The sequence below is a fragment of the Pelmatolapia mariae genome, linkage group LG16_19 (genome assembly GCF_036321145.2).
Source record: "Pelmatolapia mariae isolate MD_Pm_ZW linkage group LG16_19, Pm_UMD_F_2, whole genome shotgun sequence".
NCBI lineage: Eukaryota > Metazoa > Chordata > Actinopteri > Cichliformes > Cichlidae > Pelmatolapia > Pelmatolapia mariae.
The window spans coordinates 31,129,920-31,145,286 of record NC_086241.1 but is presented as its reverse complement, the minus strand read 5'-3'; the positions used below and the strand labels follow the sequence as shown (position 1 = coordinate 31,145,286).

The following is a 15,367-nucleotide window of genomic DNA, read 5'->3' as shown; positions in this document are numbered from 1 at the left end:
ACTGAACTCAATAAAGAATTTCTCAAAAAAATGTGTCTGTCATTAGACTTTCTGTATCGATTGTCCATAAACTAGTAAAAAATAAAGGTAAATATAATGGAACCCCTGGTCTCATTAGATTTTGATCAGTGATTTCTGTAAATACTATCATGGCTGCCACAGTGAGACTTGGGTCACTTCATTCAGTTAAAAACCGTTTAAGCAAACTTATTTGAAAGCAGTCCCAGTTTGTGGTGGCCATACCTCTGACCACTGCTGAGCAGCAAGGTTAGATAAATGTCTCAGGACAAATGGGTTTGCATTTAGACCACCGTATTTTAAAGATACTCAATAGGGTGAGAATTCAAAGCTATTTTAACCTGGTGAGTCTCCAATAAGTGATTACTTGTACAATTCAAATTGGCACAAAAGCTTTGTCACATGTTCCCAGGACAATTTCTTTTTTGTCCAGGCAACAATTCAAAAATCTAAATATTCACTTACAATCTGCAATCTAAAGAGGCTGGATCCAGGAGTTCCATTTTTTAAAACAAAGATTCATGATTAATTTGACAGTGGCGACCAGTGTGCTCTAAGAGGATAATTCCTCAAATATGTGGGCTGTTCATACCTAGAGCCCATTGTACCTTCAGGGTCTTGTTTTGTACAGATCCATTCATTAATTATGTAAAACAATTAGGCAAAACAGGCTCAGCCTGGACAACTAGGGAAAAAAGTTAGTTTTTTTTTTTTTTTTAGATGAAAATTTGTTTCAAAAATAGTTGCTGATTATTCTTTGACATAATTTTTTTTTAAGCTTCATGTACCTTTAATCATTAAAGAAAAAAGTCAGGCGTGACCTCTTGAATACTCAACTTAAATACTACACTTCCTAACATTTGCGAACATTCTTCATTCATACTACTCGCTTCCGGGTGGGAACTCAATTTCTATCCATTGAAAAAGTCCAGAGGAAACTGCGGGTTTAGAGAAATCTTTACGGCGCCACCGGTCCGCCATATTGGCTCAAAGCCTATTAACCTGACAGGGGAACCGTGAGGAAAGGCTTGGCGCCAAGATGGAGGATAAGGGAGCAGTTTCGTAACTCCCGTGTAGGAGGAGCTTGGTTTTCTGGAAGCTCCGTAGAGCTGAGCGTCCGGGCCAAACGGGCGATAGTGGGAAGAAATAAAAGGTAAACCAGAGGCTGCAAAGTCTTGTCAAGCCGAGGTAAAAGACGAGGAGTGCGACGCGCGTGGTTTTGTACGCCAAGGACTTGAACCGGGTCGTCCGTTACACTACAAGAGGACTCTGTGTATATGCGCGCGCACACCCCCGAAAACACTGAAGAGTAAACCCGCAGCTGTTTGGGATGTGAAGATCACCGTAACCCACCTGGTTCAGCGCTGTAACCCGAACCTGATGCACAACACTGCCTTACCGGCTCGTTTCGCCCTTTGTCAGCACAACACTGAAAACGGTGACCATGTCTGCGTCGTTACGGGGATTGTCACGCTGGTGAAGTAGTTTACTATGTTGTTTGACAGCCCTGTGAGGTTTGCTTTTTGAAACGCGGGGGGGCACGATACCGGGAAAGGCGGGGCCGAACCCTGGAATACGCAGCTCTTCCCTGTGCCGGTTCACTCGCAGCGGGGGATTTTTATTTTTTGGGGGGAAGCGGGTACAGGGGGGTCGACGAAGGAGGCAACAACTGGGATTTGGAAACCTTTCTTTGCAACTCTTTCCCGACTTACCCTGCTGCTGGCGACACGAGCGGCGTTTTGTCAGTTATTCCTGACACTGTCGTCTGCCCGTAGCACTCCTTTTAGGAACATAAATTGAGGTTTGGGACGCATTTCTTTTTCTTTTGGTGGGGGGGTGGGGGGTGGATAATTTTTCCCCAACCGGGGTCGGACTATGGCGGACGACGACATTCTCTTTGAAGATGTGTACGAGCTCTGCGAGGTCATCGGCAAGTAAGTGTTGCTCTGCTGCTTTTTTTGTTGTTGTCATTTTGCAGTTTTTCTCGTTGGCTTTCCGATTGCCCCCCTGTGATGTTCCTGAAGATCTGGCACACGCGCTCCTGCACGCGCAGCCTGAAGCGTCCCCGCGCGCGCCCACAACAAGCGTGGCAATATTTGTGTAGGAACTAATGGCGAGTCCTTGGTCATCAGAAGTGAACGTAAACAGACCCTAATCCTACTTTTGCGCCCTATGTAGCACTATATCGTTCTACAGAGGCGCAAGCCTCCCCCGAAACAACTTATCACGGGAGATGTAATTGTCTCTTTATGATGGCACGAGCTCATAACACCAAGTTTTATCGCCCTTATTCCCAGATGAAGCTAAAGAGCCGTTGTGCCTGCGTGGGTTGTGTGTTACAGTTGCCCATACACGCACTACTTGGCTACGCGGCTGTGCTTTGACTTGGTGGCACTTGTCAACTTGCTGCAGAGATTAAAGGGCAGGGCACACACCATCCATGAGTCATGCTCTCCGCACATCTGGCGAGCGTTAGTGACCGAAGGTCTAATCCAGACTACTTGGGAGTAACATTCCCTGCACGGGTAAGCTGATAGCAGTGCATGCATTTTGGGAATGTTTTTGTACAGAGAAGCTGTGTTTCTAATTACCCTTCTGAGGAATGGGATCCAATATTTAAGAGCCGTTATGCTCACACTATATGAATAAAAACTGCGAGGCTTTTGTTGCATCTTCTGGGACTGTTACAGTCGCAGTATAAATGAGCAATAAGACCACTTTAAACTCTCAAGATAATATTTTCGTTGTTAAATGTGGCTGGAATTTCACAAAGTTTGGTGTAATTACTTTTGTGTAATCCTGTTTGGCTGTAACAAAGCTGGGTATATCATTAACCGTTATCCGTGTAATTATAATCTGTTGCAAACCAAGCAGAATGTATTGATGGTATCAGTGTGTGAAGGCAGGTGTGGCTGTGAATGTTTCCATGCTGCTGTTGAAATTACTAATAACCAGCTCTACCCACCAAATAGATGGTCCGGTTCTTTTTTTCCTCCTCCAATCCAACAATCTGGATTCTGTAGTCCTTAACCTTCATGGTCTTTCAGTTTCGCTTGTCTTAATGGCTGCAGCACTTGAAAGCATGCCTGAGGCTTCCCAACTTGTCATTGCAGCGCTTCATAAAGGAACTGAGGATGGTAAGAGAAGAGAAGCAGCTGCTTTGTTTTGTTGAGTAGTGGGAATCTGAGGGGGAAAACTGTTTCTGCTCTGAATAAGTGAGTGTGTCATCCAAACGTCTGGTGCTGAATGAAGCACTTCATTGGGCGCACAAACAGAAGCTCCGTGTGAATCAGTTGCTTGGCAGGCCCAGGCAGACGTAGTCAGTCAGTCATGGCAGGGCTGACTGGTTATGGGACTTCTGCTGTGTCACTGAGATGGTTGGCTGTGTGACGGGGTGATAAGACCTGCAGCGCATGCACTACATGTTTAGGCAAGCCTGAAAACACCATGTGTGTTCTCTTTATCCCCATACAGTCACAAGCAATTTCTTTCTCTCTCACTCAGATACTCACTCAAAAAATACAATCATTAAAAAGTCTTGAGCCAGGATCTGAGACAAGCGGCTTTGAGTCAGCCGCACATAGACACACTCGCCCCCAGTTTTGCATAGCGCAGCCCTTCCTTAGTGTTTCGGACAGTCTGTGATTTACAGTTTGCATGAGGAGAGAGAGCGGCCCTTTTATCAGCCGACCTGCTGTTCTCCGTGTGGAGGGCTGCTGCAGCCACAGCTTCTCTTTAAGTCTCCACTGAAGCACCAATTGCGGCTTGTCATCCTGAAAGAGACGGGCTTGACCGGAGGAAAACCCAACCAGATGACGACACCGCAGTCAGCAAAGGCATGACTTTTAAAAAGCCTGACACCCTGGATGCTCGTGTGTGTGTGTTTTCGGCAGGGTTAGACCCACATACTGGTGGATTCAGGCCTAAAAATAGGCTATTCTGAGTTGTGCTCAGATAACACTGTGTGTGTGTCCCAGATCGTGTGCTTTGTTAGGTGTAGGGATGGTCTGGAAAACGTGCATTGTTTGAAGAAAAATTTGTACCACGCTTGTATTTCATTTTATTTTTTTGTCTTAAGCATGCTGACCTCGGACAAAAGCCTGTCACCCACGCGTGCGTGAGTGCATTGTGTGTACATCTGTCTTGTTGCTGTCACATTGATCCCGCCTTCTGTGCTACTGCATCCTGAGGCATAAAAACAAAAGGATGGGGCGAAGGAGGGAGTAAATAGAGATGTTTGGGGCTGGAAGACAAGAAGGAGTAGAGGAAATTTGGGTTGGAAGATGAGAAAAGAGAGGCTGCGTTGGAGATGGGATGAGTGAGGGAGCAGGCGAGGTCAGGGGCACAGTAGACGGAGGCAGTCCATTAGTTTGAGTCACACATTAAGAGACATCCTGTGCCTTCGGGCCATGCTCTTTTCGAGTTCATCCTTGGAAGAAGTTGTCCGTGTGTGCCTGTGTTTCTCATGGCAGGGGGGCATAACACAGCAGTGTGCATAAAGCAATGGACTCCAAAGAAGAGGCTGTTTACCATCGTTTTGTTTTTGTTTTTTTTTTTGTTTTTTTAAATCCTTGCAGCTCTAAACTGTACTGCAGTTAATGCTTGATGACAACAGAAACATGCTAATTTCAATGCATCCAGCCTATGATGTCATGCTGTAGCTGCACGGTGTGGTCTGCGCTGTATTAACAGCACCGATGCCACAGTCACAGGCCATTGAGAGTTTATGCAGCGAACCATAGGGTGTGTGTGCTCTGACATCTCCTCTGTTAATGAAGCCCGAAACAGGAGCTAATATTACCCAGCTGAATGGATCAATGGGCTTCCTGTCCTGAATATTTGGCCTTGCTGTGGATTCAACAGTGGATATTGTTCTAGAGCATACATCACCATGGAGCCGATCCGCTCCACTGTGAATAAAACAAATTACCCTCCATTTGCATACCTCATAGCCTAGGAGGACACTCGGGGGTGCTGTACAAAGCCTGAATGTCATTATAACTCTCAGCCCAAGGAGGTGTGTGTTAAAGTGTGTGTGTGTGTTTGGTGCCTGTTGTCAGCTCTTGCAGTCGTGTGGTCTTATGTGTCCTTTTTTTAAAAAGAGGTGACAGGGAGTTTTAGCCCTAAGGCCTGGCTCCATCTCCTGTGCATGTGTGCCATTCACCTCATGGAGTGAAGTGCCACTGCTCTGTAACCCACAGGGAATGAAATACCTGCTAGTTCACTGTTTTACTGGAGACCTTTTCTGCTTCATGTGGAAGGAATTATGGTAATAACAAGGAGGTTTGGTAAGTCTCCCTTGTCCTTGCTCTTTCCTCCAACTAGCCAGATTACTTAATTACATATTTTAGAGGCTGTGTTTTGTGGATTTTTTTCCCCACATTGCCCGTGTTAATTAAGCATGTGCAATGCTGACCTAGATCAGGACAGACCCATTCCCAGTCAAGGTGTTCGCGGCCTTGTGGTTGGTTTTATTAAGTGGTTACAATTGTGGCTAGCTCCTGCTAGCTAATGTTGAGAATGACCGGTGGGCAGTATCAGTGTGGATCAATGAATTGGCCAGAAGGGTATGACAAAGAAACGAACACAGTCATGGCACTGCAAGGCCCATGGGCTATGAGTCAGTAGGTCAAGCACTGCTTTGTTTACATTGTCAGAAAAATTTCATTTCAAAAGGCATCCTTCTAATAATGGGAATTAATGGCACTTGGGTTCACAGTTCAAAGATTATTCCCCAAAAGTAAAAAAAAAATTGCTTGTATTACTGTTGACATGCTTCCCAACACAACAGCTATTTGCTATGTGTCACTTCATTGAGTTTAAGTTATTGAGTGAGACATTAAGACTTGTGTTTGAAGCATATTAATAGAATAATTTGACAAAAACTGAGCTGCTGTGCAGTGCAGGCAATCCAAGGAGTTTACGGCCAAGCTTTCGCAGGTGAAATTCTAGCGTTTAATTCTTTTAGTTGGCTTTAATTAGAAGTTGTCTTTGTTGAGGATTCAAGTTGCATAGTCCAGAGAGAAATGGGTGATGCCACAGTTGCTTTTTTCCCCCCACAGGGTGTTTGCTGTGACTGTTCTTTAGCACCTTTTCCATAAATCCATTTTAATTGGGAGACAACAAAAGTTAGAGAATAACATCAAATTACCAAAAAAGGTCATTTTGACAATTTTTAAATAATGTGTCAACAGTAATGGTTGTGACTGAATTGGGACCATGGCCTTGTGGGAATACATTCATAGTGTTGTCTCCAGGGCCTATGCCTGCTGCACTGTTTGTGTGTATATGCAGGCAGCTTGTATTATGTGATCTTTGCCTCTCTGTCGGGTTTTGGAGGGAAATATCTGCTGAAAGGCTGGTTCCCACATGCACAATTAAACATAGATGATTTAACAGAGAGATCTTGCTCTGAACCACTAAAACATTTATCTGTCTTCATCAAGCTGGGGAAAACACCCTTAGCAGATCCTAGCAGCTCTACATGTGCAGCCCTATGTAAATAAAACTACATTTGCTATCTTGTTGAAACCACCCTCACAAGAACAAGGTTTCTTGATGTCACACAATGGCTGCCTCCTGGAGAATGCCTAGTTTGTGGTCACAGGTATGGCTTTCACACTGAAATGTAGAATTTCTTCGAGTGGTATTCCTCTGTTTGAGAGTAAAGGAAATGCTGATGAGGGTGAACAACATTTGATGAATATTTGAAATGCCCTCAGCCTAATGACCTGAATCTTAGGACACCAAGTACCACCAATAGCTGCCCACTTTAAAGTGGATTGGATAGATTCTTATCTGTTGCCCCACTCTGAAAAGATAAATGGATCTTGCATATTTCAGTGTTGCATTCCAGGCTTGTGTTTCTAAAAAAAATAAATAAATTGCTTTTTTAGGGTAGACACAACCTATTCTCTACTAAACACTCAGTCTGACAGGCATGGATGGAGTCACAGGTTCATTTTAGGTTAAATGCAGATGTTTGTTCACATCACTGGGGTGTCATGTATGCATAGCAGTACTTTAGTGCAGCATAAATGAAGCTGTTTTCTAGGGACCTCTTTGTACTTCTTGATTTCCACATGTTTGCATAGTGGGAAGTAAAAAAAAGTGCCACCTGACCTTTTTACTAATAGAGCAATCAGTCATGTTCTTGAGATGACACGAAAGAGAGGCCTGTTTTTATGTGGTTACTTTCACTGTTGTCAGATTGCAGGAGTATTTCACTTTCCTTAGCAGTTGCTTTTAGGACTAAAACATTCATACAGGCTCATCCCTCTGTCGTGGCTTGAAATTTGGATTGAAGATCTCAAATGTTTCTATAACTCTTGGCTCCTGGCTCACTTTACAAGTGACAGCGATCTCTTATGGTAGCATGTTCTGCTTGGAAATGGTCTAAAATGGGAATTTAAACTTGCTGTTATTTAATTTGCTTGGCTTCAAAACATTGGATAATTTCCTTAGTAGAAAGACGTGTGTTTATCATCACAGACACTGGTATTCAAGAAGGAGGATGATCATTTTCAAAGTGCAGTAAGCGCCTAGATTTTGCACACATTTCTAAGGTAAACTCCTTTTCTTGCTTTCTATATTCCCTAGTTTGTGTCTTTTCTTCATTCTGGAAGGATCAGCTGTCTTATGGTGTATCACTATAACCCCAATACCAAAAAACCTGGGACATTGTGCATTCTGTTTTTAATTTACATATTGAAAAATGTAATATAGAAAACATCAAATGTTTGAACTGATAAAAATGTACAATTTGAAATTGATGGCAGCAACATGTCTCAAAGTTGGGAACAGTTTTACACTTTGCCTCGGTTCCAGTCTTTTGTTACTCGTGTCCCAACTTTTGAGATGTGTTGCTGTCATCAGACTCAAAGCAAACTAATATTTATCATGTAATAGTAAATATTGGGTTTGATATGTTTTCTGTTGTTCTATTGTGAATAACATAAGGGTTTTGAGATTTGCAGTTCTGTTTTTATTTACATTTTAAACACTGTCCATTTATTGGACTTGGGGTTGTATATTCATAGGCTGTGTTCACACTTGTAAAAGAACGTGTTGAAGAGCCTGTTTAAGTGCCAAAACATGCTGGTTTGAAAGAAGTACAGTCGGAGCCACCAAGTCAATAACCATTCACATAACAGACACTTTTACCTCCCGTGGGGAAAAATGAACTGTTCTTACTGCAGTCAGCCAGCTTTTTCTTACAAACAAGAAGTAGACCTTAATCTACCAGCCTCCAGTGATTTAAAAATAATTTTACCTGGCAGAACACAGAAGTTGTTCATTTGCTGCTGCCTTGATTGGACAGTTATTTTGTGGTATTTTATAATGGGTGATTTTTGACCCCAAACGAATGCAATAAAATCTAAAAGTCCCACAAAGCAAACAAGCAACCCCCATTTTCTGAGGGGTGAAAATGTCAACTTTTGGTTGTAGTCTGATGCTGAAAACAGCAATTTTTTTAACATGCTTCCACAAGCCAATAAACTATCAAGTTAGAGCTCTTATTCATTGATGGGCAACATTATCTCTCTCGCAAAAGAACTTTGAAAACAAGTTTGAGGCACAGAGGTACTTGCATAAACCTTTACTAAGAAAAGATGCACGTACCAGTATCAGTATAAATGATATAATCCAGTTCTGTATCCTATTTGAAAATTATGATACAATTTAAAGCATTGAGCAGTATTGGCCTAGAACTCCGTAGGAAATTGCTGGTAGCAAATTGTTTGACTTTTGGAGTGATGAGGATTGTTTTTACATTGAAAGGGTTTAATATTCTTGGTAAGCATGCCGACCTAATAATCAGCTCCAGTCTGGTAGGAGTATCCACAGAAAATCAAACAGTTAAGTCACAATTAAAGACAGTGTAGAAAACACTGGCCACTGTTTTTTAGCTTGATGGGATGCCTGTACCTCACAGACATATTGCACAGAAAATAGTTGCATTGAATAGAATAGCTTTTTATTTATTTTGCCACTTTGCAAAAAATAAATGTTAAGACTCTTACGTCAGTAAAACCGTTTTAGCATCAGCACCATAATATTCCATGCTCTCTCTCTGGACATGGGCATAAACCTCATGACCAGATTTGAAGAATTCACAAATAATAATAATAACCATCTGACTTTCAATGAATATTTAACAGTAAATTAAAAACCCCCAACTATACTAGCAGGAAGTTGTTGTAAAGTGATTTATGTTTAGCTGAGAGAGGGCCCTCAGTGTTCAGCCAGCTGTCTTGTCCCTCGTACCTGCCCTGAGTCCCAGATGAAGGGCACTGAAGCATGACAGGCAGTGCACACAGTCACATAAGACGTACCCACCAGTTAACATGTGCACTGTTTTGTATGTGTGAGCACATGTGCCTCCAAGTCAGGAGTTTGCAGTCACAGCAGGTTTCTGTTGGCTAACAAGGCTAAAGTGGCTTCATTAATGCATTATTAATGCAATATCATTCAGCTGACCCGCATGTCCGAATACCCTCCCACAGAGCTTTCATGTGTGTATAATTAGGTTTAACAGCAGGTTATAACACACAAAGGTTCATTTACAAAGGTGATGACATTCTTTGGAGTTACCGAAAGCTGCTGATGCAGTAAGTGATATTTCAGAGCTTTACTTTCACATCCTTTCTTTTGTTTCGGGTTTATTTTCTCTGCCCTCGTGTCAGTGTTGGGACCTCCTCAGTCTAAACCAGTTTCCATACCGCATGCCAAAGCACACACTGTCACCCGAGTTACAGCTGAGCCTGAAGGAAAATAAAACACCCACCTTGTAACACACAGGGAAAAGGCATTTCTGCTGTTTTTTGTAGGAGTAGCAGAAAACGATGTTCATTCTTTGAACCAGCACAGACTATCAGAAGCTACTGGCTCAAAAATGTGTTTACTGGTTTCTTGCAGCAGCCAAATGAGAGCTGTGCCTAAATCAGAAAAACTGCTAGGCTTAATGTCTGACATGTGCTCTCAGTGACAGTTGGTCCTGTTTGTTCAGTGGAGGAGGAAGGAGGAAAAAAAATGTAGGAAGAGAGAGGTTAGACTTACACACTCAAAGCGGGAACCCTCCTGTGCTAAAGATGGTTTGCAGATGTTGAGAGACTTTGCAGTGATTTCATCTGTGTTCACTTTCATCTCTTTCATATATGGCACAAAAACACAAAATTTACCTGTTGCATACTTCAGGCTAAGATGTAGTGTTTTGCCACACAAAGAAAAATTGCACAAGCTGAGGACAGTTACAAACAGAGGTCACAAATAACAGGTCTGCATTATGTGTTTACTTTCTGGGAGACATAACAAGAATCACAAGAACCTGGAATGTGTGCTGTGTCTGTGATATAATGAGAGCTGAGAGGTAGAGCTGTGCTGGTCATGATGTAAAGCTGTGCTACTGCTGTGTTTAAGTACCTCAAAGTGTCTTAGCATGCATATTAAAGGAGCTCAGAGTCATGTGATGTGCTCAAATATCGTGGTTCTGGTTAGGATTATAGCAAAACTAACCAAACTATTTTTGTCAAGGTTCAAGTATTAGGGGGATTACTTAAGGGAACAGTGTAGGGTGGGGGGGGGGGGGGGGGGGCAGCTTGGGAGAGATGATTGTGCAAAAGTTTTGGATTGTATTGGAGAGAGAATAGTAGATGCTAACATTTCCTGTGGAACTGAAGTGTATTTGTGGCAGGGGCTTCTTGTGCAAAGGCATATTGATGCTTTATTAAATAAATTCATGAATGATATGTGTACATCATGACAATAACAGAGTAATAATCAGCAACTCCCTCTCCACTCAGTTCATTATTCTGTTGATGGATTCCAACTCTGTCCTCTCAAATTGTGAGAAGGACTGCAGACCTTGTGTTGCTCTGTAGCCTCAGTAAGCCAGTCCGTGCTCACTGCAGATTCTGCTTGGAGTGGTCTGTTTATTTCACAGTGGACTTGTAGAGAAGAACAAAACCTACACTCTATCTGCAGTCCACAGTTGGAGAGCTTTGTCCAAACATGGCTCAAAAGACTCTGGAGAGTAGCTAACATGAATGACCACTCAAAATAACATTGTAGATGAGCTAAATAAAACTTTGACAGTATTGCTGATAGATTAAAAAGTAAGATTTTTGTTTAAACCTCTTTATTTGTATCATCCACTAATATACTTCCAACTGTTTTATCAGCATTAAACAAAAATACAGACACACTGAAAGACTAAGAAGGCTGCGGACATTTGGCCCTTTAGCGCACATACTGTAATTTTACACATGGTGTGATATCAGAATTGAACACCATCTTTAGATAAGTGGTCGTATGAATTTGCACTGAAAAAGAACTGGACCTAGGGTGGATCCCCGAGGCTTGCCAGGCTCAGTTGCAGCAAACTTCTGAAAACTTTGTAAAGTGCACGGCAATTTCTGTTAGATGGATAGAAGTCAAACTATTTCCTGCCTTAAGGCTTTCTCTTCTTAGTGGCAGGCCCGTGGTTGATGGAGACGGACATGAAAGCCTGCTTATATACTGCTGTTATACATGAGGTTTTTCCCCCCTGCTGTATTCAGTTTCTATAGAGCTACATGACTAGAAACAAGGATTACTCATTAACTTTATTGTTAAATATCAGCCCACTTTGCTCCTTATGTTCTTTCTGTCTCTCAGATCCTTCTGTTCTTCACACTGTCTCTCTGATGGCTGTGTGCAAAATACAGTTTTATTTAATTAACCTCTATTTAGCGAGGCAGGTCTATTAAGAAGAAATTTCTACTTCCAAGACAGGTTTAGGTGCAAAACATTTGCATTTCTCTTCTTCAGTGAGCTGGTGCTGTGTTGATTCATTTAAATGTACTGTGTGTCTCAACACTTAACAGGATAGAAGTGGTGGTTCATGTATCTGTCGTGTTGCTGCTGGTTTTCTCAAGCTCCTTAGCTGTAAAGTGAAACAGAAAAAGCAGTTGCTAAATGGCTGAATTGTAAACAAAGCATTACAGGGCTGCACCTTAGTGTAGGAATGACCTTTGGCAACTGATAATTCATTCTTTGTTGGATCACTGTTGGTCAAACAAACTCAGATCCACCTTATATATGTGTTTGAGTTTCATTTAAGATGAATGTCCCAGGCGAGCATATTTTGACAAGGGTTGAGACCAAGTTTATCATATAAATGTGTTTCCTTAATAAGCAGAAGAGTGGCTATGAATTTCTTTTTAAATCATTTGAATAGTCAATGTTTAAAAAAAACAAACAAACAAAAATAAACTGGGAGAGTTTTTACCTTCGCAGGTGGGATGTAACACTTCCACCAGAAGGTGGTGATTAGTATACCTACAAAGCCCCAATCAACAATAAGAAAAGAAACTGAATTTGCTTTCACTACCAGGCCTCGGGAAAGCTCACGTACACACAGGAAAAACATGGAAGACCAAATACTGCTGCAAAAGTTTAGAAATTCATTCAGAAAATTACTCAACGCTCAAAGCACCTGGTAAAGCTAGCTCATTGCAGGTCTGCCACAATTATGTGTAGTCAGATCCTGGAGTCTGTTAGTCTGACACTTAATTCTTTACAAACCTATAAAGACTTCTAGGCTCTAACAAGTTACTACTCCATTAAAACTGTTAATTGGACAGAAACACACACAGAGCTACCTTGCTTTGCTGCCCTGGGGGATGAGTATGAATTTGTCTAAGATCTACATAGCCGTTAGTTAAAACATTAGCATTTACCATTCAGATCAACCGATTTTCACTTCATATTTGATTTAGTGATGGGCCTTGTCACATGAAGCTGGTTGTGTTTACTTTAGTGCATCCAGTTGTTCCAGCATCTGGCTTAAATGCCAATTTAATTTGTTTACACTGTAGCCAATTCATACCTGACTACACACACACGCACACACACGCCTGTATAGCTACAAGCTGTGTTTGTGTTGTATGTGCAGCATGTTCACATACCTGTGCTCTGTGGCTGCATGTGCAGTCAGATGAGTCTGATACATTCTGATGGTGGCCCCAGTGTAAATGAGAATAGATGAGCTCCATTTATTTCATTCAATTAGTCTGTGTTGTTTCTGTGTTTAACATGCTTTTGTCTGAATGGTAATAACGGGCACCTGAGAGAGGAAGTGCTTGTGTGGTTGGAAGAATGAGAAACCCTGATCACACTCTTGCCACCCTGCCACCCAAACAATGGTGGATATTGATTAGATGAACATTGAAGATGAAAGTTGACTTGAAATGCACAGACAAAAAGGAGGCAGGATACTTTGCCAGAGCTGCTTGTCAGACGGTACCTTTAAAACCACCCTGCCCTCACATCTATTTCCATATCAGATCGGAGGAGAATTGGGGGTCTATTCAACCACACATCCACACCGGCCTCACACTGTGTTAAACCAGATATGAAGAGTAGACTGCTTATAACCAAAGAACATAAATATTCAAGAACTCCTGCTCTTTGGACTTTTGTTCTATTTCTACTTCATAGAGGAAGTTTATAATGACTGGGTTGTGTTTAGCCACATCCCAAAAATGTGCATTTTATAGGGTAAATTTTTTTCTTCTACAAAATGTCATTATGTTTTTAACAGAAAGGGTCAATACAATTGATAGTATCAAGGATGTATGGATGAATATCATTCTATATTAGGGCACGTGTCACTTTGATTTCACATATTAAAACAAATACAACTTTTTATAAATGCATAACAGTTTCTGTTTTGATTTCTCTATTCTTCTAATGGTTGTTTTAGTTATCATTTGACAAAAGGTGCCATCAAAGAAACTATGTATAAATCTATAATGATTATCTCCTCGCCATGCTGTTGAGTACGGCTTTCGTGAATCACCTTGAATTCCAATACTTGGAAACGCCTTTATATACGCACGTTCATAAACACTCTAATTTTCCCACTGGACATCACCCTGCACCCGTTGACCTGCTGTAGCCCATGGCTGTGGTGTAGTTTAAATTTAAGTTTAAATATTTATAATGGTCAAAGATGAGATGCAGTTTATGGTACACGTGGTTGTCAGGCACAGCCAATGAAGATTACACCTTTAGATTTCAGCGCGTGTCTCAGTTTTATTCAGCTGGCTGTATATTGGGAAGATGTTTAGCAGTCAGCTGCTGAATGTGGCTGCACCCACAGAAATCGGAAGAAAACTCATGAAAAGAAACAAGATGGATGAGAAAGAGATGAAGGTAAAGTGATAATGTGGAGGTTAGGAGCAGCAATGTGGAGGGTCTTAACGGGCTGCAGCCACATTTAGCATGGGGTGTTATGGCTGTGTTGACATATTGTCTGACAGATGGGTGACACATGCTCAGTGTCCCAGCCCCATTGTAACTGCAAGGGGGACTTGGTATCAGAGGCACAGATCAAGACTTGCTGAAGGGAGCCTGGTGGAAAACCACATTGTCTTACTTCAAGCTGCCACAATCTCACAGCACAGTGCACAATTAGCACCTTAGTTACCCCTTTATCTGGCTTCCTGCTCAGTGTCTCTGCTCATAGGTAAAATGCCACTTTTATTCATACCTGTAAGTAAAATCAGTAAATCCTCAAAAGCCAACAAGTGTGCACTGGCAGCATGTTTCCTGTTTTCTGTCTTTGTGCTTTATATGTAAAAATCGCTGAACCACAAAATAATACTGCTCTGGACCTGAAAAGTCCAAACTCTGGTGTCATATTTGCATCAGTCTCGTCTGTCTCCTTTCAAGATGGTCAGCCTCGAGTTTGAGTAGTAGGTGGCATGATTCGGCTGTCCCACTCAGGATGATAAATGGATTATCAGGAAGCTCTATTCTCTTCCTACCTAAAAGCCACGTGATGTATACTGAACCACACTTACACCAGCACTCCACGCACCGTGGGCTCTCTGACTCTTTTGTGTCACTCCCACTGCTGCCCTTGTGTGGTGTCTCAGCTCTTATTTGTTCCCTTTTTCTCTGTCTGTCAGTAGCTTAAATGGAGCTGTCATTACTCATCCCTTCCATACAAGTGCTCATATAACTCCTTGGAAAGGTGGAAAAGAACGGCACCACTGTCACTTTTTTTTTTTTTTTTTGACCTTCTCTGCCCTACCATCTGGAGCACGATGGGGAGCTGATGGCCATCAAACTGTGTATGCCCTGTGAGCGGGTGCGGTGAGGAAATATGCTCCAAAATATCTCTCATCTAAATCTGTCAGCTAAAGGCGCACATGCACAGCAGCATGAATGTGACAAACACTCAGTGACCGTGTTCACCTTCTCCAGGACTAGTGTGCTCTTCATTGTGAGGAGCCGGTAGTGTTAAATCACTGCTTATTTGTTCATTTTGTCCATTACGGATGTGTTTGTGCTTACAGAGGAA

At 42.0% G+C, this 15,367-nt stretch overlaps 1 protein-coding gene across 16 annotated transcripts in view; it reads left to right on the top strand.

Annotated features, from left to right (window-relative positions):
• The first annotated feature begins 1,106 nt into the window (after positions 1-1,106).
• Positions 1,107-15,367, top strand: part of caska (calcium/calmodulin-dependent serine protein kinase a) — a 170,229-nt gene continuing 155,968 nt past the window's right edge. For all 16 annotated transcript variants that reach the window (XM_063499153.1, XM_063499149.1, XM_063499154.1 and 13 more), the window contains exon 1: positions 1,107-1,952. In XM_063499153.1, the coding sequence (XP_063355223.1) occupies positions 1,894-1,952 (59 nt within the window). In that variant the 5' untranslated portion in view covers positions 1,107-1,893. The remainder of the gene's footprint in view (positions 1,953-15,367) is intronic.